This window comes from Microcaecilia unicolor, chromosome 9 (assembly GCF_901765095.1).
Source record: "Microcaecilia unicolor chromosome 9, aMicUni1.1, whole genome shotgun sequence".
NCBI lineage: Eukaryota > Metazoa > Chordata > Amphibia > Gymnophiona > Siphonopidae > Microcaecilia > Microcaecilia unicolor.
In genome coordinates, this window is record NC_044039.1 from 193,299,763 (window position 1) to 193,325,992 (window position 26,230).

The following is a 26,230-nucleotide window of genomic DNA, read 5'->3' on the forward strand; positions in this document are numbered from 1 at the left end:
GGAACTTGTTACCAAACAATGTGGTAAAAATAGCTAGTATAACTGGGTAAAAAAAAAAAAAAAAGAAGAAAGGTTTAGATAAATTCTTGGGTAGACCCAGGCAAAGACACTGCTTATCCTTGGGGATATATTGTATGGAAACTTGTTACTTTTTGGGATTCTACCAGGTACTTGTAACCAGGCTTGACCACTGTTAGGAGCAGGATACTGGACTAGATGGATCTTTAGTCTGACACAGAATGGCAATGCTTATGTTATGAGGACTGAGGCTGAATTTGCCAGTTTGAATAGCTTTGCAGTATATCTGCACTGTTACCAGAAACAGATTCTGTGCAGTTGATCTGCGTTGATGGTGCAGAGAGAGAACACTGCAAGCAGAAGTAGGAACATGATGGTAGTGTCCCTGTGCTGTCATGGAGACAGTCAATTGTGCAGGCATGCAGGAACAGTACAGATCTTGGAAATCTCAGCGCAGATTGGAATACAACTTTCATGCACTTCTGAGGGGGTCAGCGAAGATGCTGTGAACTCAGGCTTGTGAAAGCATTGTGAAGACATCTGCACTTTTGGCCTGGCAACCTCCAAGGACCTTTTCATTCTTGGAGCCAATTTCATTGCTACTTTGCAACTAGACTTTTGAAATCACTTTGCAGGAATGTGCATGAAATTTCTGCTGAAAAAGGCAGAGTGAATTGACCTCTGCATAGAGGACGTATTACGTCTTCCCACTCAGTTAATAGCAGCCTCTCCTCTTCCTCCTGATACAGTAGGTCTCTCTGGGCTGAAGGAGACATACAATCTCAATACTACAATCAGCTTCTCTGTTTTGAGCTAAGGCAATTTAACTAACTGGAGTAGGTAGCAAAGTTGTGGATGTTACCACCACTGAATAGGTGTGGACCTCGAACTCTGGCTGGAACATGTTCAAAGAGAACAAAACAGGTTCTCTTCTTGAAAGATGACAAAAAAAATGGAAAAGAGGTTTAACCTCTGAAGAATAATCAGGACAGCATAGTTTTGACATCTTTTGGCAGACAGGGAAAAAAAACAGAGATGCTGAGGAAATAACTGTACGTGGGAAGGGTCATAGATACTCAGAAATTTACACATAGTTCTGAGCTCTAGGATAACCATTGTGTCCTAATGACTTCACTCACTTGTGTACCTGACTCAGTCCTGATGTTGATGGAAAACATTAACTATTTAGATTACTACAAAGCTATGTTGTTAGACATAGGACAAGAGGGGTGAAATATCTTAATAAAATGGGAAACATTTAGGGTAGAGTACTGTGACAGAACAGTTGGGTTTTTAAGCCTGTAAAACTGCCTAAATTAATCCTTGAAGTGTATTTCTCTAGTTTGGCCAACAGGTGGTGCATGTTTATGTTTAAAGCTATCACAGAGTAAAGACCTGCAGTGATGTGGCCAGGGTTTTCTTTTTTTACACTTGTTGTTCTGGGCTCTGATTGGCCCTGGAGCTCAATTTCATTTGGAATGTACTGGCTTCTGCCCCAGTCTTAGCCAGGAAGAAAAGAGAAGGATCTCTGCTGAGGCTCTGTGAACAGTTATATGTCCTGATCTTCCCAGGTAGTACTTGGATAGTATACAAATGTTTAGTGTTATAATTAATCCATATTTCAGTTACCTGTTATTGTCTGCTGATTGCCCATTTTCTGTTCACTGTTCAAGAGCAGGAAACTCACCCAGAGGCGGTTGTGACCCAGTTGGTGGGAGCTAGTGTAGAGCACAAGCGGCAGGTGCAGGCAGACCTGAGCTGTGCTGGGGATAGACCCTCTAAGTGGCTGCGGGACAACCCCAGGCGGGTGGCTAGGCATTTCATGACAATATAAATGAGGAAGATTACAAAACTGTCCTAGATCCTATCTATGGTGGATAGTATGAATGTATTGTTATTCATGGGCAAAAGAAAAACTAGAGAGAATAGTCTCTTGCTGCCATTACCTATCACGTTACTACACCAAAAAATAAAATAAATTTGCTTACATATTCTAATCCCTTATTACTGTGGATTAAATGTTATATAAGATTTCTATTTGTAACATTCAAAGATTATTACAATTAGCATGGTTAAAGAAATACTACTTTATTGAACAAAATAACCTAGGGAAGGCAAATTAATCAACTAAGCACAGTATGTACACAGGCTTGTATTTTTAATCTGCTATAGCCCCTTGCTGTCCTGTCTACATTATTAAATTGGCAATTAAATACTACTGAAACATTTCATGTGAATATTGTTTCTCTAAAGCACTCACCTGGAAATGTGGACTGGAAACACATTTGGCTAGCTGCCTAAAAAGGGGTTCCATAACTTTTACAAATTCAGATGGCTCAATAACATCTAAAATCTCTTCTAGTTCATTTAAAAACATGACTTCTTTTGGACTGTGCGTTTTTGGCCAGTATTTGAGCAGTGCCATAACCACCTGCAAACAAATATATAACAGAAGTTAAAGTGAGACTCTAAACTGTGTAGATTTCTGCTTGGCTTGTATCTTTTTTTCAGTTAAGAGAAACTGTTAGAAATATTTTACTATTTAACTCTCAGTTGTGAACATTAGATCATCATCATTAACTTTGATATACAGCATATCTCAACAGAAACTAAATGGTTCACAATAAGCAATGAGTCAACAAGGGGGAATCAAGAAGAGTACGATACATAAATACACGTAAAAACATGTGATCTACAAAAGACACCAAGTAAACAAATCTAACATACAAAAAGTCAGAAACAATATGGTGTCAAAAGATGACTCAAAAGTGTCAGAAAACAGAAAGAGGCCAAGTTCAACAGGAGAATGCCTACCCAAAACAGACCTTTAAATTCTGGAATGAGTTTTCTAACCTGAGATTTATAGGTAAACATTCCAGAGATGGCGTTGAACACAAAACTGGCGTGCTTAGTAATCGTTAACCAAATTTTACAATGAGAAGGCACTACCAAGCAATTGTGTTTCACTGATAAAGTGCTTGGTTAGAGTATTGTGCAGGCAGTGGGAGTTAAGATGGCTATGAGTGGTAAGTGGCCTGTGAGTGATTAGTGGATGCAGGCTAATCAATAGTGGGTCTGAATCAGTGAACATGGAGATTCTGAGTGCCGGGAAGTGATTAATCAGTGATTAAGTACATGCAGGGTTACGAGTGGTGGTAGGAGCTCAATGAGTGAGTGACTGCATGGGCTACCACCTCTTCCTCTTCAGCAGCAGCCATGGGGTAGGAACTGTGCCACTGTCTACTTCTTCAGTTCAGTCTTCTATTCTCATTCTGTCTTCATATGCATAGGATTTGCATGCACATGAATATGGATGGGCAGACATGGAAACTGACTCTCCAAAATAGGCAGTTGTGCCTGATGTGAAACATGCCTTAAAAAGCACTGATTTACTGATGATGCTGATATTTGTGCCGCTTTGCAACAGTATTATCAGAACCTTTTGCGAACCCCCCTCCCTGGATCAGAGATTAAATAGCCATATGTATCAAGATAACCTGTGTCTGACAGCCCTAAATCAGGTGGACAGAGATCTTTTGAATGCCCTGTGAGGGCTGAGGTCTACTGGGCGATAAAGCAAAGCCCTTTACTGAAAGTGCTTGGCACCAATGGTTCAGGGCTGAATTTTATAAACTATTGGAGGAGGACATCATGGTTCCCCTTGCAAATATGTTCAATCTTATGGTTGAGGCAGTGCCCCACTCTCTGAATGTGGCAAAAGTAGTGGTTTTACCAAAGCCTATGAGGGATCCTGCTCTCCCCGAGTCATATCACTCTCTCTCTCTCTTGAATGTGGAAATTACATTTTTGGCCAAGATTTTGGCTAATCGGTCAGACGGGATGTTACCTTCAATTATATATGAATCTCAGGTAGGATTCGTTCAGAGTTGTGAGACAAACAGGAACTTGAGGAAAATTCTGATCTCACTGGGGCAGTGGGAGTGGGTCCGCATTCCGTCTTTGTTAATCAGTTTTGATGAGGAAATGGCGTTTGACCGGGCGCGTTGGGAGATCCTCTTTGCTATTTTGGATCGACATGGGTTCCCTGGTCAGTTTGTTTCGGCAATAAAGGCTTTATATTCCTTACCCAGTGCTAAAATCATGGCTGTCGGGCGTCAGCAAGCTTTTCTACCTTTCGAGGAAATCAACAGGGTTGCCCCTTATCCCCATCTCCTACTTGTCTTAACACTGCACCCCTTGAGAGATATTTACGCGACTCCAGATATCCAAAGTGGGTCATCATTGCTTTAAAGTTAGCCACTTTTGTGAATGATCTTTTAGTGCACATAACCAATCCTGATACCTCCGTGAGATTCTTACAGGAGCTTTTTAGAGAATATGGGGACTATGTGGGTTTCCATTTGAATTTGGCGAAATTGGAAGTCTGGCCTCTTCGGAACAGGTGCGTTGGACCTATGTACTGCTATTTCCTTTGAACTGGACAGAGGGGTCTTTCAAGTATTCAGGCATACAATTCGTGCTGGATGTGGAATCCTTATATTCTCTGAATGACCCTAAATTATTGACAGATACACAGGCCTGTTCAGAGGGCTGGAGGAATCTGCCTGTACTTTTGTTGGGGAGAATCAGCTTGGTGCGCATGATTCTCTTGCCAAAATGGCTTTATCTTCTGCAGACCCTTCCACTTCATAAGAACAGGAGACTAGCTATACTGGGTCAGAACAATGGTTCATCTAGCCCAGTATCTTACTCTATCATTGGCCAATCCAGGTCACAAGTACGTGGCAGAAACCCAAATAGCAGCAACATTCCATGCTACCAAACCCAGGACAAGCAGTGGCTTCACCCATATCTATCTCACTAGCGGACTATGGACTTTTCCTCAAGGAACTTGTCCAAACCATTTTTAAACCCAGATATGTTAACCGCTGTTGCTACATCCTCTGGCAGCGAGCTCCAGAGCTTAACTATTCATTGAGTGAAAAGAATTTCCTCCTATTTGTTTTAAAAGTATTTCCATGTAATTTCACTGAGTGTCCCCTAGTCATTGTATTTTTTAAAGAGTGAAAAATCGATCCACTTCCACCAGTTCTACACCACTCAGGATTTTATAGACCTCAATCATATCCCCCCCTCAGCCGTCTCTTTTTCAGGGGGAAAGTGAAATGGGACTTGATATACTGCCTTTCTGAGCTTTTTGCAACTACATTCAAAGCGGTTTACATATATGCAGGTACTTATTTTGTACCAGGGGCAATGGAGGGTTAAGTGACTTGCCCAGAGGCACAAGGAGCTGCAGAGGGAATCGAACTCAGTTTCCCAGGATCAAAGTCCACTGCACTAACCACTAGGCTACTCCTCCACTGAAGAGCCCTAACCTCTTTAGCCTTTTCTCATACAGGAGTTAATTCACCTTCCTCCATTGAGAAAAATGGCCATTTAACCCTATCTTCTGTTTTCTGTCCAATAACCAGTTCCTAATCCATAGAAGGACATTGCCTTCTAGCTCACGACTCTCTTAAATTGTCTCAGGAGTCTCTCATGAGGAACTTTGTCAAAACCTTTCTGAAAATCTAGATACACTACATCAACCTGCTCACCTTTATCCACATGTTTACTTACGCCTTCAAATAAATGAAGCAAATTGGTGAGGCAAGACTTCCCTTGGCTGAACCTATGCTGACTCTGTCTCATTAAACCTTGTTTGTCTACCTGTTTCATAATTTTATTTTTCTCAGCACTGAAGTCTGTCTGTTCGTTCTCTCCAGGCAGATGGTAGTACAGCCCTACTTGTATACTCTCCCTTCACACATGGAATTTTTATTCACAAGGATTCCACACTGCTATCTGTTTCATGTAGAATATTTATTTTGTTTGATTCAATTCCCTCTTTAACATATAGTGCAACCCCCCCCCCCCTCCAGTTTGATCCTCCCTATCATTGCGATATAATTTGCATCCTGATAACACGGTGTCCCATTGATTGTCCTCCTTCCACCAGGTCTCTGAGAGGCCTATTATATCTACCTCTTAATTTAGTGCTATATACTCCAACTCTTTCATATTTAGGCTTCTAGCATTTGTATATAGACACTTCAAAATGGTGCTTTTTTTCCTCTAAAAGCTGCTTTGAAGTTGAAGGGGATAATCTGCATCCTTTACTCTATTCTCCCATTAAACACTCCTGGCTCTCTCACCATTATTGAAATCTTATTGGGATTCCCTAAAGATTCTGTTTCAACAGTATCTTTTGAGGATATTCCACACCGAACCATGCACTTCTGGGCGACTATCAGCTCCCCCCCCCCCCCTTTTTAGTTTAAAAGCTGCTCTATCTTCTTTTTAAAAGTTAGCACCAGCAGCCTGGTTCCATTCCGGCTAAGATGGAGCCCATCCATTTGGAACAGGCTCTCTCTTTCCCAGAATGTTGCCCAGTTCCTAACAAATCTAAATCCCTCATTCTTGCACCACTGTCTCAACCATGCATTAAGACTGCAGAGCTCTGCGTGGGTCCTGTGCGTGGATCGGGAAGCATTTCTGAAAATGCTACCTTGGAGGATCTGGATTTCAGCTTTCTACCTAAGAGTGAAATTTGGCTTCCAGAACCTCCCTGCCACATTTTCCTATGTCACTTGTACCCACATGAACCAAGACAATCGGTTCCTCCACGGGACTATCTAAAATCTTACCTAGATGACACGCGAGGTCTGCCACCTTCGCACCAGGCAGGCAAGTGGCCAGGTAATCCTCATGGCCACCAGCCACCCAGCTATCTATATGCCTAATGATCAAATCACCAACTACAACAGCTGACCTAACCCTTTCTGCCTAAGCAGAAGCTCCTGGAGACAAATCCTCTGTGCAAGAGGATATTGCATCCCCTGGTGGGCAAGTCCTGGCTACAAGAATACTTCCTACTTCACAGGGTGAAGGTCTCCTTCTGGACGACCTTCCTCCTCCAAGGCAGCACAGAGGCTACCAGATTGGAAGTGGGGCTTCTCTTCAACATCCCAGTAGGCCTCCTCTATGCACCTCTCATTCTCCCTCAGTTCCCCAAAATCTGCTACTCTAGCCTCAAGAGAATGGATTCATTTTCTGAGAGCTAGGAGCTCTTTCCATCAAACACACACATATAACCTCTCGCCAACTGGGAGATAATCATACATGTGACACTCAATACAAAAGACTGGATAGCACCGCTCTTGCTGCTGGATGTCTGCATCTCAGTAATATTGTGTTTAAACTTCTTAAGGTACTAGGGATATTAGATTAATATAAAGAACCTTAAGATTCTATGGTGTATTGTGTGATTTATTTAGTGTTTGCTTCTCAGAATATAATTACTACTAATGAAAACTCCCCTGTTATCCTAATTAGAATAGCTGACTAAGTTACAACTATAAATGAAGAGATGTGCTAGGGGTCTGTGGGAATGAAGACTGAAACTAGGCTCTTCTAAAGGCTGTTTATGCTGTAGGCTGTGGTTCAAGTTTTAAAACTATGGGGAAAAGGGTATGGAGACTAGTTAATGTTTGCTTTTTTAAAATTCTATCAATAAACCTACAATACCTCTTTTAGACCCCAACCTTTAAATCACCAAAGCACAGAGTACAAAAAATGTTTATTTACCCAGATAAATGTCCGCTGCTTTCATCAGTTGTTTTCTAAATTCTGGTGTCATGTTCCTTGGTCAGACCACAAGACTCTGGAGTTCACTCTTGACTGGAGGGAAGTTACTATATCTTTTTTCAGTTCAGTATTGAGGACCACTCTATTTTGTAAATAATGTATTTAAAATAGTGCAACCTCTCTCTGTTGTGACCACACAAGTTGGTCACTGCTTGAGGAAAGGGTGAAATCAGGTCATTCCACTCAGAGAACCCTTGAAACCTTCTCTCAAAGTCATGGGAGACAGATGGAAAACTAGAGAAAGCATGCCTACCCAAGGAAGCAGCAGCCAAGACCTGGGAGAAAGCCACAGGAAGGGAATTGCTGTGAACCTAGAGGAAGGGGTAGCTGTAGAAAACTCTGGGAGGCAGACAGGTGCAGCCTTGGGTTGAGGAGGATGCTCCAGGAATTCTGGAAAAATGTAGTCTCTGGCCTTGGCATCCAACAGAAAAGCTGAGCCAATAAGGAAGAATCAGGTCCAGGGATGGGGTTTGGGAGATGGGAACAACTGCTGGCTTAAAACAGACTTCCAAAGAGCAGAGATGGTGTGGGGGAATGAGCAAGAAAGGGGGGAATAGATGGGTTCACATGCCAGGGCTCTAGGTCCCTGAGAAAACCTGCCAACCCAAAGCAGGGCATGGGCTGCAAACCCCAGGGGCTCAAAGCTCCCTAAATGTGTGTCAAAACAAGGAACAGGCTGCAATCTCTAGGGGGAAGTCCCTAAAGTAAAGAAAAGCCAAAGTATTGGTGTGGAGACTTAAGGTTAATAGTGAGCCTTAGAAAATTAATTTTTCAATGTTCACTGGTTTGTTTACTAAACGTGTACGTTTAGAAAACCACTTGTGAATGACCTGCCAAACAATGCATGAGGGCAGGGTCCTCTCTTTTGCTTTACTCAGTGCCCTGGTAGGGTAAAGGCACCTAAGATGGTGTAAGGCTAACCAAAGAAAGAGGGTGTTTATGAAGTATAAGTTACCCTGTATATTTAGGCTTTGAAACTGTACTGTGGGTTATATAAAAAAAAAAAAAAAAGTAAACTGGAGAAAACTGTAGGGAATTGTTTGCAGCCCTGATTAGGGCCTGGAGATGTTGCAGCAGAACTTTTTTTTTCCTCTATTTTTTTTTTGTTGGGGGTGGGGGAGGGGGAGACTTGTGCTACATCTAAAACTCAGACTATTTAAAGACTGTACCTGATGTATTCTGTCCAGCAAAGGTAGAAAAATCCTGAGTATATTGGTATACTATTTGGAGTTTTGCCTACTTTGTATTAACCTGTGCCTCAGTAAACAGTGTTTAAAAGCCTAGGAACCAGCTGTGACTACTGTACCTGGAAATGACCATAGCCAGGGGTAGAAAGTTGGTGTTTTGTGAGCTGCCACTTTTCTTCTATTTTTAGTAGTTCTAGATCAATTAGATTACAGGGTTATGAGTCTTCATTTACAACTACTCAGTTTTCTTCCTCCATTATACACACCCTTCCTGGCTATTGCAGTGATAAATGTGGGATATAAATGCAGCAAAATAAAATAAATAAATAGTCTTTAGTCACTGTCCACAAAATCCGGAGTGGAATGGAATGGGTAAACAAGGATCAAATGTACATTTTGAAAGAGAAAATGGACTAGGGGACATACCATCAAGTTGCATAATAATACTTTTAAAACAAACAGGAGAAAATATCCTATATAATAATTTGCACCTTCAACGTTCTACGTCTGGATGCCTGGGTTCGTAACATCCATAACCACTCATTGCCCCGCCCTCGCGTCAAAACGTAATGACGTCAGAGGGCGGAACAGCGAGAGGGAAGGGAAGCCAGTGCCAGCCAGCCAGAGAATGTTCAGGCACAAATCGAGGGGAGGAGAGAATCGCGAGAGGAGGGAGGGAGGGACGAAGGGAAGGGGAGGGCAGGGCAGAGGAGAATGGATGGAATGGGAGGACAGTAGAGGAGAGAATAGTGGGACATCGAGGGGAGGGCAGGGCAGAGGAGAGGAGAATTGATGGACATGGATGGGATGGGAGGACAGTAGAGGAGAGAATCACAGGACATCGAGGGGAGGGAGGAAGGGAAGGGGAGGGCCGGGCAGAGGAGAATTGATGGACATGGATGGAAGGTCAGTAGAGGAGAGAATCGCGGGATACAGATGGGCGGGCAGGGAAGAGGAGAATCGCTGGACATGGAGGGGAGGGCAGGGGAGAGAGAGAGAGAGAGAGAAAAAAAAAAAAGCTTACATGACTGCCTTCCTAGGGCCCGTTTCATTGTTGAGAAAACAGGCATGGTTCCACTAGTATATATATATATTTTTTTTTACTCTTAATGTATAGTTAAGCTCTGGAACTTGTGGTAAAAGCAGCTAGCATAGTGGGGTTTAAATAAAGGTTTGGACAAATTCTTAAAAGTCCATAAACTATTAAAGTAGGCCTGGGCCTCTGCCTATCATTAGAGAGGGTAAGTAGCATGGAATCGTGCTACTTTTTGAAATTCTGCTAGATACGTGTGACCTGGCTTAGACACTGTTAGAAGGATACTGGGCTAAAAGGACCTTTGGTCTGACCCAATATGGGCAATTCTTATAGCTCTTTTTAGAGCCTGGTATGCATATACCCTTAGTCTAATCAGGGTGTTGCTATTGTGAGATGATGGGAACTACCTCATTCCCTGTTGCAGCAACCCAATTCCAAACAGCTTGAGGACCACGTTTACTGCATGGCATTGCTAGCTCTATATGGTCTATTTCAATATTGACATTTTATAAAGGATTTTTCATGCACATATCCCAGCATACGCACATAAAATGTTTTAAAATGACTCCCCCCCACCCCAACATACATACAAGCTCACATTGTGATAAATAATCATACTTGTACCCGACTGGTATAGCTGTATGTAGGCGGAGTTGAAATTTACATGCAACATTTACAGAATGCACACTGTACAAGCTGGGTAAATAAACATAGCTTCATTATAGCCATAATTTCTGCAGTTTTCAGGGAGCAATTTTATAGACCCAAAGGTTCTAAAGCAGTGTTTCCCAAGTCCGGTCCTGGAGTACCCCCTTGCCAGTCATGTTTTCAGGATATCTACAATGAATATGAATGAAAGAGATATGCATATAATAGAAGCAGTGTATGTAAATCAAGTTTATGCATATTCATTGTAGATATCCTGAAAACGTGACTGGCAAAGGGTACTCCAGGACTGGACTTCGGAAAACAGCATTCTAAACTATTATTTTCTTACATCCAACGGAATGAATAATGACTGAGGGTTACCTAAAATGTTTTGTAAAACCTGAAAATGCTTATTATGGAGGTACATTTTTAAAGACATTTTGGTGCATAAAGGCTTTCTTATGTACCCTAAGGGGTTTTTATAAAATTACTGCAGGGGTTATGCATGTAAAAGTATGATAACTATTACACAACCCATGTGGAGGCAAAATTTAGGTGGAATGCAGGCACTCAAGATTTACGCACATTTATAAAATACGTGTTCACGTATTTTAGATATGAACATTTATGCCTGCTTCTTCAATTTAAATATGATTTCTGCTGCTTTGCAAAGCTCTCATGTGAAATACACACAGACATGTGTATTTTATAAATGTGCGTAAATTGTGACTGCCTGCTTTCCGCTGAAACTGCATTCCTTACCAAGCTTACACATGGTTTGTGTAATAGTATGCATCTTCTCTACACCGTGTATACTTTTACACATGTAACCCTTGGGATAATTTATAAAAGTTCTTTTACAGGTGTAAGAAGGCATCACTCTTTTTAAAAGTACTCCCATAATGAGCATTTGCATGAAGATTTTAAAAACTAATTTTAGGTAGCTTTGATATCAGAAAAATGGTCTAGAACTATATTTATAGGTAAGCATTTGCTTTTCAGGGTTATCATTTCTAAACTTTTGTGCCTGTCAAGGGTAACTTATCAGCAGTGGCAAAATCCTACTACTGTCAGTAATTATGGCAGCATAGAATTTTTGTTAGTGATTTAGGATTCTTGCTGCCCCTAAGAACTCCAGGAAAGGCAAAGGAAGCAGAGATTTCAAGGCACAGCCCCTAGGTTTCTGTGCCAGTTCAGAAGTAGATTGTGGGTCAAGAGTAGCATAGTTTCTGAAATTGTGTACCAATTCTACAGCAAAATTTACATCTTTTGACATATTAAGTCATGTCAATTCTACATTACTATGTATAAAACAGCACTCCCCCCCCCAATATATATACTTATATATATTTATATACTTATAAATATATATAAAATTTGGGGGAGGAAAAGAGTTCTCAAGTAGCAGCAGCACAGGAAGGAGAAGAGAATGGGACAAAAACAGTGATCAGCAGTAAGGACTAGGAGGAATGAGAAGAGAAAAAAAAAAAAAAGACCAAAAATAGGGCAAATGAAAAATGACAAAAATGAAGGGGAGGGGGATTAAGTTCTGGGATCAAGAGAAGGAGGGCCTAGGAATTTAATAGGAATGTGGCAAAGGGAGAATGTTTAACTGGTTGTCAGTTGAGCAACATATATAATATAAAGTGGTTACGGAGAAATTAGGACTTATCTGATAATTTTCGTTTCATTAGTCCTTCCCGCTGTTTCAGAACCTGTGGGATAGTTATGTCCATCAACCAGCAGGTGGAGATAGAGAACTGAAAAATGAGCTGAGACATCTCTCTTTTGGCATCCAGTCCAGCTCCTCAGTATTTACTTAGACAAGTAGTAAGGAGAAACTTAGAATAAACACAACCACAATAAACATCTCACTAACACTAATCAGACGAGCAAACATGTGTGGACATATCTCATTTCTGGATAACATGTAGAGAACAAGAGATATGCAGGAAGCACTATGCAAGATGACAATCGTTATTTAACCCATTACTCTGCACCAAATAAACATCTCAGAAACCTTGGGCAGGCCACTGAAAAGTGGAAAGAACTAATGGAAAGAAAATGATCATCAGGTAATACCTAATTTCCCCTTCCATTACGTAGCTTCCCACTATTCCAGAACCTGTGAGATGTTTAAAAGTAATCCTTAGAATGAGTGGGATCTTGGCGCCGATTCCACCAATGCCTACCCTGCAGTGTCTGGCAAAAGGTATGTGTCACCGACCATGTCGCCGCCTTGCAAATATCCACTGAAGACAGTAAGGTAGTCTCCACCCAGGATTGTCACTATACACCTGAAAAGCCTACTTCCCCGCAAGCAAATAAGCCGACACAATAGCCTCCTTAAGCCATTGTGGGCTTGGAAGTCGAGGCCAAGCCTCTGTTTACCAAAAAGCATAAACAGTCTATCTAATCTGCAAAACTCATTTGTGACTTCCAGATAACTAATGAGGACTCTACGCACATCAAAAAGATTCAAGGAAGAATAGTGAAACTCTTTGTCCTCTCTGCGAAAAGATGGAAGCTGCACAGATTGGTTGAGATGAAATACTGATACCACTTTCGGAAGAAAAGAAGGAACTGTGCACAGGGAGATCCGCCTCCGAAAAAGGGATTCTGACAAGAGAGCCTGAAGCTCCAAAACCCTACATGCCGACACAACAGACACCAGGAACGCTGTCTTTAATGTAAGATCTTTCAAGGAAACCTAGTGTAGTGGCTCAAAAGGAGGCTTCTGAAGAGCCCAAAGTATTAAAATAAGGTTCCACTCTGGACATGGTGTACGAAAAGGAGGCCATAAGTGGCCTGCTCCTCACAAGAATTGAACAATATCCGGGTAAACTGCAAGAGACATCTTCTGTAACTGACCCCTGAAACTGTCTAAAGCTGCAATCTGAACTTTCAGAGAACCCAATGCCAATCCTTTCTGAAGACCTGCTTAGAGAAATGCTAGGATGTGCGTGATCTGAGCAGAGATGGGAGATAGTCCGCATTCAGAACAACAGCCCTCAAATGTCCTCCACATCCTTTCATAAGCCATGGCAGTACAGCGATTCAGAGACTGAAGCAAGGTAGCAATGACAAAATCAGAGTAACCTTTTTGTCTCAACCAAGTCCTTTCAATAGTCAAGCCATAAAACCAAAAGGGGCACGGATTCACCATTAGCACCGGACCTTGCTTCAGTAGGCTGTGTTCCTGTTGAAGATGGAGGGGACCCCTGTCCAGAAGTGCAATCAAATCTGTGTACCATGGCCTCTGAGGCCAAACTGGGGCTATGAGAATTATTCAACCCCGGTGCAATGCAATCCTTTTTCACATGCGTCTACCACGGGCCAAGGAGGGAAGACATACAGTAAATGTGTCACCAGCCAGGGCTGCAGCAGCATGCTGATCCCTATTGAGCCTGGTCATTTCCAACAGCTGAAGATCTTGGGAACTCCTTTTTGTTGCCAACAAGTTCAGAAGTGGAGAACCCCATCAGTTGACTATCAGCCGAAACCTCTGGCTGGACAGTTCTCATTCTCTCAGGTCCAAGAAGTGCCTGCTAAGAAAGTCCACCTCCACATTCATGGACCCCGCAATGTGAGCTACCAACAAGCAGAGAAGATTCTTCTCTGGCCAACTCATGAGGGAGGCTGCCTCCACCACCACTGGATAGCTGTGGGTCCACCTTGCTTGTTGTTAAGCCACAGCCATCGCTTTGTTGGAGAACACTCAGATTAGGGGCTCCCACCAGAAAGAGAACAAAATCACGCAAGGTATTCTGCAATGCCCTGAGCTCTAAGCAATGTATCGACCACAGAGACTTCTGTTCAATCCGTGCCCTGTGCCGGATGGAACTTGTAATGAGTTCCTCAATCCAATCTGATGGCATCCACTGTGATCACCTCCCATTGTATTACTGGAATGAGAGCTTCGGTGAAAATATTCTTGCGCAACAACCACCACTGCATAGTCCATCTGACAATCAGCGTCCAAAGAAGATGAAGGCCATACTTCCACAACACTGGAGACAAGTGGCTGAGAAGAGATTCCTGTAATGGCCGCATATGAGCAATTACCCACTATACCACTTCCACCGCCGTCGTCACTGACTGAAGATGACTCTATTGAACCAGCTTAGACCTCCTGTGCTCTGTGAGGAAAATCCTCTCCCATGCTGTGTTGAATAGAATGCCCAGATACTCCTTGGTAAAAATTCTTGGACTCGTGGTGAGACAAAAGGGCAAAGCTGTGAACAGGAAGTAATGTCCCAGCACCACAAAATGTAGACACCTCCGATTTGGCAGCCATATGGATATATGGAAGAATGCCTTCTTGCGATTGAGGGCAGTGAAAAATTTTCCCGCTTGAACTGAGGCTATGATTACTCTTAGTGTCTCCATGCAAAAGAAGGACACTTGGAGGCAGCGGTTTAGACTTTTGAGATCTAAGACTGGATGAAAGGTGACTTCTTTCTTTGGAAGAATGAAATAGACTGAGTATCTACCTTGTACATGTTTGGCCTGGGGAACTGGAACAATGGCCCAGAGCTCCAGCAAGGAATCCACGATGGCCTGAACCTCAACCATCTTGGTTCCCTTGCAATAAGGAGACTGCATGATCGGGTGGGAGATCTCCAACTTGTAACCTTCTGTAAGAATATCCAGAACCTATGGGTCTGCTGTGATTTTGGCCCACTCCTCCCGAAATTGCTGAAGATGTCTTCCACCAAAGGAATAGAAGAGTGGACTTGCCTCAGATCATTGGGCGCTGTAGCTAAGAGGAGGACTTCCTGTCTGCATGAAAGAACGATGGGTGTGCCTGAAAGCGGGACTTCTGACCATATTGCTGACTAGGCTGGTACTGTCTGCCGTCACGAAATCTCCTTGAAGACAGATGACCAGAGGCTTTCGGCCTATCCTCTGGCAACTGCTGTGGCTTAGTTTCTCCCAGTTCTTTCACCAAGTTACTGAGATCTGCTCCAAATAGCCACTTGCCCTTAAAGGGCAGTTTAACTAGACATGATTGATGCTGCATCTGCTGCACAATGCCACAACTACAGTTGCCAAAGTGCCATGACAGCCAAAGACATACTGTAGTCTGTAACCCGTAACGTCATGTCATAAATAGCATCCGTCAAGTAGAGCCCCACTTCCAGCTGGGCATTATGGCGTACATCTTGTGTTGCCGACTGCTGATGCCACTTATGCATGCATGCTCTTGCCACGAACGAGCTGCACAGTGGTGCTTGAAGACCCAAGGAGGCTACTTCAAAGGCTTGTTTCAGCAAACCTTCTAACTTTCCATTCTGTGGGTCATTTAGGGCAATACCCTCTTCCACCGGCAAGGTGGTCTTAGTCACCACCATAACCAGGGAGTCCACACACTGTAATGCTGCAATTTATCTTTCTCCTCTAGAGCTAATGGGTAGAGGCAAGTCGAGCCATGGCTCTTCCCACTTGCAGCCCCATGTCCGGGTCATGCATTTGTGCTGCAAAAACATGAGTGAATGATAGCTCTTTTTGGGGGGGGGGGGGGGGGGGGGGGGGAGGGGGGGAGAACTTTTGTGCACAAAAGAGGAGCGGGACTTGGGTGTGATCATATGTGATGGACCTTAAGGAGGCCAAACAGGCAGAAAAGGTGATGGCGAAAGCTAGACGGATGCTTGGGTGCTTAAGGAGAAGATTGGTCAGTAGGAAAAAGGAGGTGATGATGCCCCTGTATAAGACTCTGGTCTGGTGAGACCTCATTTAGAATATTGTGTACAATACCTTCAAAAAGATAAACAGGATGGAGTCGGTAGAGATGGTGGCTACTAAAATGGTCAATGGTCTTCACGTATAGGGGCAGATTTAAAAATCTCAATATGTATACTTTGGAAGAAAGGCAGGAGAGGGGAGATATGATACAGACATTTATCTATGAAGCATAAATGCACATGTGGCTAGTCTCTTTTGAAAGGAAGCTCTGGAATGAGGGGGCATAGGATGAAGGTGAAAAGGAATAGACTCAGAAGTAACCTGAGGAAATACTTCTTCATGGAACGGGTGGTTAATTCATGGAATGGCCCCCCAGTGGAAGTGGTGGAGACTAAAATAGTATCTGAATTCAAGAGAGCTTGACCCAAGTACATAGGATTTCTAAGGGAGTGAAAGGGAGACAGAAAGATGGACAGGCCATATGGTCTTTATATGCCTACAGTTTTCTATATTTCTAAGATACCCATTCTGCTGTAATTGGATCCTGAATGGCTGGATGCATCAGGAAGGACTTAGAAGGGACCTCTAAACTCCTCATTATTGATGAAGATGGAAATCCTGATGCTGAAGCAGAAGGCTCCTCAACAGAAAGAACTGCTAGTGCCTCAGAAATAAGAGTTCTAAGCTCCTCTTTATGAAACAACCTCAGTACTTTTGGATCATCCCCCTCTTCAGTAGGGAACTCTCCTCCCCTAACAGCGTTTCAGTGATGGCTCCTCTGAATAGACCGAGACCATGTCAGATAGGGAAGAAAAAGCAGAGATAGCTTCATTTGCCCAATCCTGGAGGTCTAAATGAGATCTCCTAGAAGCTGGAGGGGCAGAAGGGCAACAAACTGAAGCATCTGAATGTCCCTGCTTCAGTAAATAGGCCTGGTATAAGACAGCAATACAAACTCCAAAGACAACCTGAAGGCCCCAGCATATTTCAGATGTTGCGCCAAATCTTAAGATGTGCTGCCACTGACTGTTTCTTCCATATCCCACAGGATTCCCAGCTTTCACACACTGCAAACCCCCTCCCCCCGATGCAGGCGGCTCCCACAGCGGAAGCACCACTTAACTGCCTCTGCAGGGAGCTGTCATTCACCCCGACAACCACAAGCGTTGCACATGTCCTACGTGGTGAGCCAGGATCCCTGCCCTGAACCAAGTAGAACTTGCAGCTCTTTAAGTGGTTCTGAGTCAAGCTTTAGTCAGACGAAACACTGACAGTTGCTCCTCCCAAAGTCACAGTCTCCACAAGTCTTACCACAGATAAGAAAGAGTATCAGTCCTGAGCCTGTCTCACACTAACCAGCAACTTTTTTTTTTTTTTTTTTTTTTTTTAAAGGTTGTTCTGCTGGAAAAGGAGAGCTCCACAGGAAACAAGGGAAAGGTGAGAGAAGGGAAGAAGAAAATTCACGGGGCACCATAGATAGGGATCTGAAGACCTCCAGATACGACTGCAGACTCAAGTCACCTGCGAAGCTCAACTGGGAATCAGATGACCAACTGGACCAGGAGCAAAGAACTTGGAAACAGAGGCTGAAAAGTGTGTCCATTCACCTGCTGCAGACAGAAAATACTGAAGAGCTGGACTGGATGCCAAGATAGAGAACTGAAAACCGAGCTAAGACATATCTATCTCTACCTGCTGGTTGATGGACACAACTATCCCACAGGTTCTGGAATAGTATGAAGCTATGTAATGGAAATTTTTGTTTATATCATTCTTGATTGTTTATGTTTGCTTCTTCAGCTGCATTTAACGAGTCAGCTGACGCATATGTCCCAGTCTATGTGGACTTTGGCTCATTAGGTTGATGGTAGGCTTACTCTAACCCGATCACGAGCCTTTCCTTATTATACACCTCCCTTACATAAGAACATAAGCATTGCCATATTGGGACAAACCAAAGGTCAACAAGCCCAGTATCCTGTTTCCAACAGTGGCGAATCCAGGTCTCAAGTACCTGGTAAGATCCCAAAACAGTACAACACATTTTATGCTGCTTATCCCAGAAATAAGCAGTGGACTTTCCCAAGTCCATCTTAATAATGGCTTACGGACTCTTCTTTTAGGAAGATATCCAAACCTTTTTTAAACCCCGCTAACTGCTTTTACCACATTCTCTGGCAATGAGCTCCAAAGTTTAATTACACGTTGAGTGAAGAAATATTTTTTCCGATTTGTTTTAAATTTACTACTTTGCATGCCACCTAGTCCTAGTATTTTTGGAAAGAGTAAACAAGCGATTCACATCTACCCATTCCACACCACTCATTATTTTATAGACCTATATCATATCTCCCTGTCAGACATCTTTTCTCCAAGATGAAGAACCCTAGCCGCTTCAGCCTTTCCTCACAGGGAAGTCGTTCGATCCCCTTTATCATCTTCGTTGCCCTTCTCTGTATCTTTTCTAATTCCACTATATCTTTTTTGAGATGCAGTGACCAGAACTGTACACACTATTCGAGGTGCGGTCACACTATGGAGCGGTAACAAAGGCTGTAACATCCTCATTTTTGTTTTCCTTTCCTAATAATACCTAACATTCTATTTGCTTTCTTAGCCGCCGCACACTGAGCAGAGGGTTTCAACGTATCATCAACTCTGATACCTAGATCCTTTTCCTGGTAAGTGACTCCTAATGTGGAACCTTGCATCACATAGCTATAGTTCAGGTTCCACTTTCGCACATGCATCACTTTGCACTTGCTCACATTAAAAGTCATCTGTCATTTGGGTGCCCAGTCTCCCAATTTTTCCACAATCCTCTTGTAATTTAACAAATTTGAAAAGCTTTGAGTCGTCAAACTTTAATTACCTCACTAGTTATTCCCAGTGGCATTACATAATGCAGATGATATTGGCGAATTTTGTAGGTTTTTAAAGGCCTATTTATTTAGAAGTGCTTATTTTTGCTAGCATTTTGTTATAAACCATCTGTTTCTTCTGACTTTGTGCCTTATTATGCTTTTTGTTTATTATAATTTTTGACTGCACCTAGACCTGACCCATGGTGATTTGGAAGGTTATAAGCGTTGTAAATAAATAAAATAAAGAAAAAGGCAGGAGTCCCTAAACCTGCCTTAGTTAACCACTCCCTTGCACCTTCATACCCATATTGCAAAGAAATGACTGAAGTGTTTTTAATAAACGTCATTCCATTTCAAAAATGTAAATATATAAAACTGTAAAAAATAAAATAAGAGGATCCAAGAATCAGACACAAGGCCCTTTACCGCTTACGATATATTATATTGAATTGTAGTATGACTCCTGTAATAGGTTATCATTTGTATTGTCATTGCACCCACTTTATATCGTGACAAGTTTATTACATAGATTCAATCACAAGGGAACTAAAACACAGGGGAGGAGAGGGGGTTAAAACTAAAACATTTGAGGACTGTCAGTAATATTATATAGCTGTTTATTTTTGCTATGTTCCAGCCTTGAAATAAGAAGATTGTTTTGTAATTGTTGTGCAGAGGAGAAATTGTGATGTATGACTTGTCATCAATAAAAACCGTTGAAACATAAGAGGATCCAAGATGGCATCATGATAGGACAGAGATGCTGATGCTCCTGGCTGTTTTGGTATTATTTTGCTGGTGCAACACTTGTCTGTGTGATATGGGCAAACAGAAGGGAAAGATTTGGGCAATTCCCTTGGTGTCTGTTTTAGAATCCCGCTTCAGCAGACTATACTGCAAGGTTTTTGGGTATCAGAAATTCCTGGGCCAACTCCCTCTTCTGCCCTCTTGTTGTCTGAAGCTATCAGCAGCAGAATGAATGGGGGATCATTGAGCCCTTTTGATCAAGCAGCACCTCTTCCACCTGGAAGCAGTACCATGTGTAGAGCAATGCCTGTTGGGGGTTGGATTACAATTCACTCTCGCCATTTAACTAGAGGGGCCACCGCTGCAGTGTCTTCCCTCAGGAAGGAGCCATTCCAAGGAGAAGAGGTGTAACTGAACAGCCCTATGCTGAGGGAGGCTCTGCTTTTAAATTTGGGTTGAAGGAATTTCTTAGACCTGCTATAGTAACCCATGAGGCTCTCTGGGACACCACTTATGAACAGAATACTTCTCTCTTAAAATTATCTGCTAAATTAGTTGAAGATTTGACTGTGGTATCCGAGACTTATTATCCAGACTCACGAAACAGACCACCATACTGCCAAACTGAAAGAGATGGAACTAAAGATTAGTGAAGTACAAGAAATCAGTAATGTATTTGTGAAGGATAAGACCTTTTTACATTGGAAGGTTAAATATCTGCAGAATCAGATTAGAAGGAATAATCTATGATTTTTAAACTTTCTTAGGTCCCCATTATTTCACCGGTGGATGTGATGAAGAAATATTTTATGCAAGTTTTAAAAATTCCAGCTGAAGCCATTTTACCTTTGGTCCAAGATCATTCTCTCTATGTAATGGAGACAGAAATGGTGAACAATAGAGAAAAATGTTTAGAATCCTTCTTGGAAGTGATCACAAAGAGAACACTGGTAGCAACTTTTGCTTTGGAACCTGATCGCAATAACATTTTACATTTGTATTTCTGGCATATGCATGAGTTGTCCATGGGTTAAAAATGCGAGCTTATCCCAATTTATCTAGAGATGCATAACCGAGGCAAGAGGCTTTCTTGGTCTTGTGTCCCAAAATGTTGGCCTTAGGAGCACCTTTGTGTTGAAGTTTTCCTGTGCTCGTGTAGTGTTCTTTAATGCTAAATCTTGTATGTTCTTTGATCCTAAGAAACTATTAGAGCTTATTACTGTGAAGAAGGAATTGAAAGTTAATGTTTCAGCTTTTGGAGCTGGAAAAACACTATATGGGCAGGCTGAAGATATTGATATTGAAGATAGGGAAGGCTGAGGATATTAACGTCCTATATTATTTTTTTCTTTGAATATTTTTCCTTTCCTTGGATCCAGTTTCCTGTGTTGTGGTCAATTGCTGTACTCTTATTTTTTTTCCCTTGTTTAAATATAATTTCCCTCTTTTTGTATTACCATATTTCCTCTATCACTGAATTAGTAAGTGATTATAATTAGAAACTTATACAAATAAAATTAAAATAAAAAGATAAACTGGAACACCATCAAATAAAAATAAACCAAGAACCATGAAGTAAACTGTCATTAGTATTAGAGATCCTCCTGTTTAGAAAAAAGCTTTGTTAACAAGTTTAGATTACTTTTGTAAGCAGAAATCTGACATTTTTGGAGGCAACATCAACTCAAAATTCTGAACTATAAATCAAACAAGTCTGCAAATAAAACTGTTGTAATTATTTTCATTGAATTCATTTATTATAAAGTAATAATAAACCTACTGGTTCAGTAAGTGTGCTGTCCTTCTCTAAAAATTGAACTACACAGTACGCCAGCTAAACAAAAAAAACAAAACAAAAACATTAGTAAGTGTAATACCCATACTTTAATAAGAAAATAATCACTAACATCCAAACTACATCAGAATACCACTATAAACATTTTAACTGCTCTCTTGCATATCCAAAATTTGGGAGCATCTTCTGTTGTCTTGTATGAATTGACTAAAGAGAGCAGTGAAAACCAGACATTTACTGTAGACACTTGTGTATAGGTCGCAAAATTTGTAACTAATTTGAAAATAAGTCAGGGAGGAAACTGATATGCAAGTTGATTAACGGTCCAGCATTTCCCTACCCTTGCCCCCCCCCTGGTCCAGCATTTCCATACCCTTGCCCACCTCTCCTAGGTCCTTCCCCTTCCTATCTCCCCCCCTCCCCCCCCAAATCCAGCATCTCTTTTCCTATTCTCGTGGCCAACGTTTTCCCCCATTCCCTTCCCCATGTGGCTAATATCCCCCATACCTCTTCCGGAGCTCCAGAGGTGACCTGCACCAGCATGAAGATTTCCAGTAGAAGTCCGTTCTTGTCTGCTGCCTCGTCCTGCCTTTTCTCTTATAGAAAATGCACCATGGAAGCTTCTGTTATGAATTTCCTGTCAGGGAGACAGCAGGATGTGGCAGTGCTTGAGTGCAGGCTTCTACTGGAAGGTTCTGTGCTTGGAGAGTTGAAGGAGGTATCAGGGTCAGAGTGGGCTGCATGGGGAAGGGTAGGGGGAGGGACAACGAGATGAGACACTAGACCACAGGGAGGATAGCCACCTAAACGTGAATCATGGAATTTTCTCATCATTTAAAATTCAGAGGTTAGGGTGTGACACAGTAAAGATGACCTATATGCGAGTATCTTCGGTAAAGTAATTAAACAATCTACTGTAGTACATTTATCTGTAAAATAAGCTTCACACCATCACCATATATAACGGAACTGATACACACATGATTAAAAAACACCAGAGAACATTCTGAAATGTTTTCTACAGGTAAAAAGCATGTATAAATGGGCTGTTTGAAAATCATCCATCCTCAATGCAGCTTTAAGTTTGTGCGCTGTTTCATAATGCATGGACCTCTAGCCACACTGTGAGCAGGTAATTCCTGGGATGTGTTTAGATTAGGGGGCAAAAAGTACATGTGTATACATATATACATTACATTTTCAAATCTATGTGAATACGTTTCAAGCAAAATTCTACCTGCATAAAAAGCAGGTGCAAATGATTGTGTACCTTGAATACGACAACAATCTTTTTAAATGCTTACTTCTGCTTTGAATAAAGTGTATGCATAGTGTTTACCCCAATGTGGACAGTTTGAAAACTGCCCCCAAATCAAGACTGACAGTAGATAGAGAGAGTAATGAACTAAGAGTTGGTCTGCTACCTCAGTGCCATGTATTGATAGGCGGATGATCTGTTATCGATTCCTGGGTTAAATCTTCCACTGCTAAAGTAGGCCAGTGCTAGGTATACTGTGGAGGCTGTCTTCAAAGCTGGAGGAAGGGAGTTTCAGTCGTTGTGCAGTAGAGTGAAAATACTTACCTATAGCAGGTATTCTTCGAGGACAGCAGTCTGATTATTCTCACAGTTGGGTTGGCGATCCGTGTTGGCCCGGGAACCGGCATTTCACATAGCAAAAAGCTTGCTAAAGCCTTCTGAGCGCTGTGCATTGGACCGCGAATGCGTTGAGTGTCTTACCGCCGCGAGGCCTTCCTCCTCAGTTCAGTGAAGGGTAAAAAAGAGAGAAAAAGAAGCAACAACTCCAAGGGGAAGTGGACGGGTATGTGAGAATAATCTGCCTGCTGTCCTCCGAGAATATCCGCTACAGGTAAGTATCTTCGCTTTCTCTGAGGACTAGCAGGCTGTATTATACTCACGGGGTATCCTTATCATCCAGGCTCACCCAAAACAACAAAGGTTGGTCAATTGGACCTCGCAACGGCGAGAACATAACATAGATTAACCTGAATATACACAACTAGCTGAGAACGCAGCCTGGAACAGAATAAAATGGGCATAGGTGGGTGGAGTTGGGATTCTAAACCCCAAACAGATTCTGCAGCACCGACTGCCCAAACAGACTGTCGCGTCAGGTATTCTGCTCAAGGCAGTAGTGTGATGTGAATGTGTGGACTGAAGACCATGTTGCAGCTTTGCAAATCTCTTCAATGGAGGCTGACTTCAAGTGATCCACCGACGCAGCCATGGCTCTGACATTGTGAGCCATGACATGACCCTCAAGAGACATACCAGCTTGGGCATAAGTGAAGGATATGCAATCTGCTAGCCAAATGGAGATGTGTGTGCTTTTCAATGGCGACTCCCCTCCTATTGGGATCAAAACCAACAAACAACTGGGCGGACTGTCTGAAGGGCTTCATCTGCTCCACGTAAAAGGCCAATGCTCTCTTGCAGTCTAAGGTGTGCAAGCTGCTTTCGCCAGGGTGGGCATGAGGATTGGGAAAAAATGTTGGCAAGACAATCGACTGGTTCAGATGGAACTCCAACACCACCTTGGGCAGGAACTTAGGGTGAATGCGGAGGACTACTCTGTTGTGATGAAACTTAGTATAAGCTGCATCCACTATTAGGGCCTGAAGCTCACTGACCCTACGAGCTGAAGTAACAGCCACCAAGAAAATGACCTTCCAGGTCAAGTACTTCAGATTGCAGGAATTCAGTGGCTCGAAGGGAGCTTTCATCAGCTGGGTGAGAACGACGTTAAGATCCCATGACACTGGTGGAGGTTTGATAGGGGGCTTTGAAAAAAGCAAACCTCTCATGAAGCAAACAACTAAAGGCTGTCCAGAAATAGGCTTACCCTCTACACGCCGATGATAAGCACTAGCTGCACTGAGGTGAACCCTTACGGAGTTGGTCTTGAGACCAGACTCTGACAAGTGTGGAAGGTATTCAAGCAGGGTCTGTGTAAAACAAGAGAGAGGATCTAGGGCCTTGCTGTCACACCAGACGGCAAACCTCCTCCATTTGAAAGAGTAATACCTCTTAGTGGAATCCTTCCTGGAAGCAAGCTAGACTCGGGAGACACCCTCCGAAAGACCCAAGGATGTGAATTCTAAGCTCTCAACATCCAGGCTGCGAGAGACACAGAATGGAGGTTGGGATGTAGAAGCGACCCCTCATTCTGTGTGATGAGGGTCACGAAACACTCCAATCGCCACAGTTCCTTGGAAGACAACTCCAGATGAATAGGGAACTAAGGGACCATGTGAATGGATTGAGTGGCAAAAAGATCCACCGAGGGGATGCCCCACTCTCGGAAGATCATGTGGGCAAAGCCTATATTCAGCAACCACTCGTGAGGTTGCATTACCCTGCTCAGCCTGTCGGCCAGACTTGTTTATGCCTGCCAGATAAGTGGCTTGGAGAAATATGCCGTGGCAGTGCGCCCAAAGCCACATCTGGACGGCTTCCTGACACAGGGGGCGATCCGATGCCCCCCTGCTTGTTGGTGTAGTACATCGCAACCTGATTGTCTGTTTGAAGTAAAATAATTTGGTCGAACAGTCGATCTCTGAAAGCCTTTAGAGCGTTCCAAATCACTCAAAGCTCCAGGAGGTTGATCTGAAGATCTCTTTCCTTGGGGGACCAGGCTCCCTGAGTGTGAAGCCCATCTACATGAGCCCCCAACCCCAGGAGAGATACATCAGTCATCAGTATTTTTTGTGGCTGAGGAATTTGAAATGGATGTCCCATGGTCAAATTGGATCGAATTGTCCACCATTGCAGAGAATGAACAAAGTCGGTGGACAGACGGATGACATCTTCTAGGTTTGCGGTGGCTTTACACCACTGAGAAGCTAGGGTCCATTGAGCAGATCTCATGTGCAGTTATGCCATGGGCGTAACATGAACTGTGGAGGTCATGTGCCCCAAGAGTCTGAACATCAGCTGCGTTGTGACTTGCTGAGATGCTCGAACCATGGACACCAGGGACAGAAGATTGTCTGCCTGAGTCTCGGGGAAATAGGCTCAAACTGTTCTCGTGTCAAGCAATGCTCCAATAAATTCCAATTTCTGCACTGGATTAAGATGGGACTTGGGGTAATTTATTACGAACCCTAATAGTTCCAGCACCTGAATAGCTGTCCGCATGGATTCTCGAGCACCGTCCTATGAGGTGCTCTTCATCAGCCAATCATCGAGATAAGGGAACACATGCACTCCCTGCCTGCGTAGCGACGCCGCAACCACTGCCAGGCATTTTGTGAATACTCTGGGCACAGATGCCAGGCCAAAGGGCAGTACACAGTACTGTAAGTGCTGCATTCCCAGCAGAAACTGAAGATACTTCTTGTGAGCTGGAAGTATTGGGATATGAGTGTAAGTGTCCTTCAAGTCCAGAGAACATAGCCAATCGTTTTCCTGAACCATGGGAAGAAGGGTGCCCAGGGAAACCATCCTGAACTTTTCTCGGACTAGGAATTTGTTCAGGGTCCTTAGGTCTAGGATGGGACACATCCACCCTATTTTCCTCTGCACAAGGAAGTACCTGGAATAGAATCCCAGCCCTTCTTCCCCTGGTGGAATGGGTTCAAC

The 26,230-nt window shown here is 42.9% G+C and overlaps 1 protein-coding gene across 5 annotated transcripts in view; it reads right to left on the minus strand.

Moving 5' to 3' along the window:
* Positions 1-26,230, minus strand: part of PPP2R5C (protein phosphatase 2 regulatory subunit B'gamma) — a 289,245-nt gene that overhangs the window by 59,375 nt on the left and 203,640 nt on the right. For 4 of the 5 annotated variants that reach the window (XM_030215541.1, XM_030215539.1, XM_030215543.1 and 1 more), the window contains 2 exons: positions 21,616-21,669; positions 2,279-2,449 (listed from right to left, as the gene is read on the minus strand). In XM_030215541.1, coding sequence (XP_030071401.1) covers positions 2,279-2,449; positions 21,616-21,669 — 225 coding nt within the window. The remainder of the gene's footprint in view (positions 1-2,278; positions 2,450-21,615; positions 21,670-26,230) is intronic. The other variant, XM_030215540.1, reaches the window with a different exon arrangement.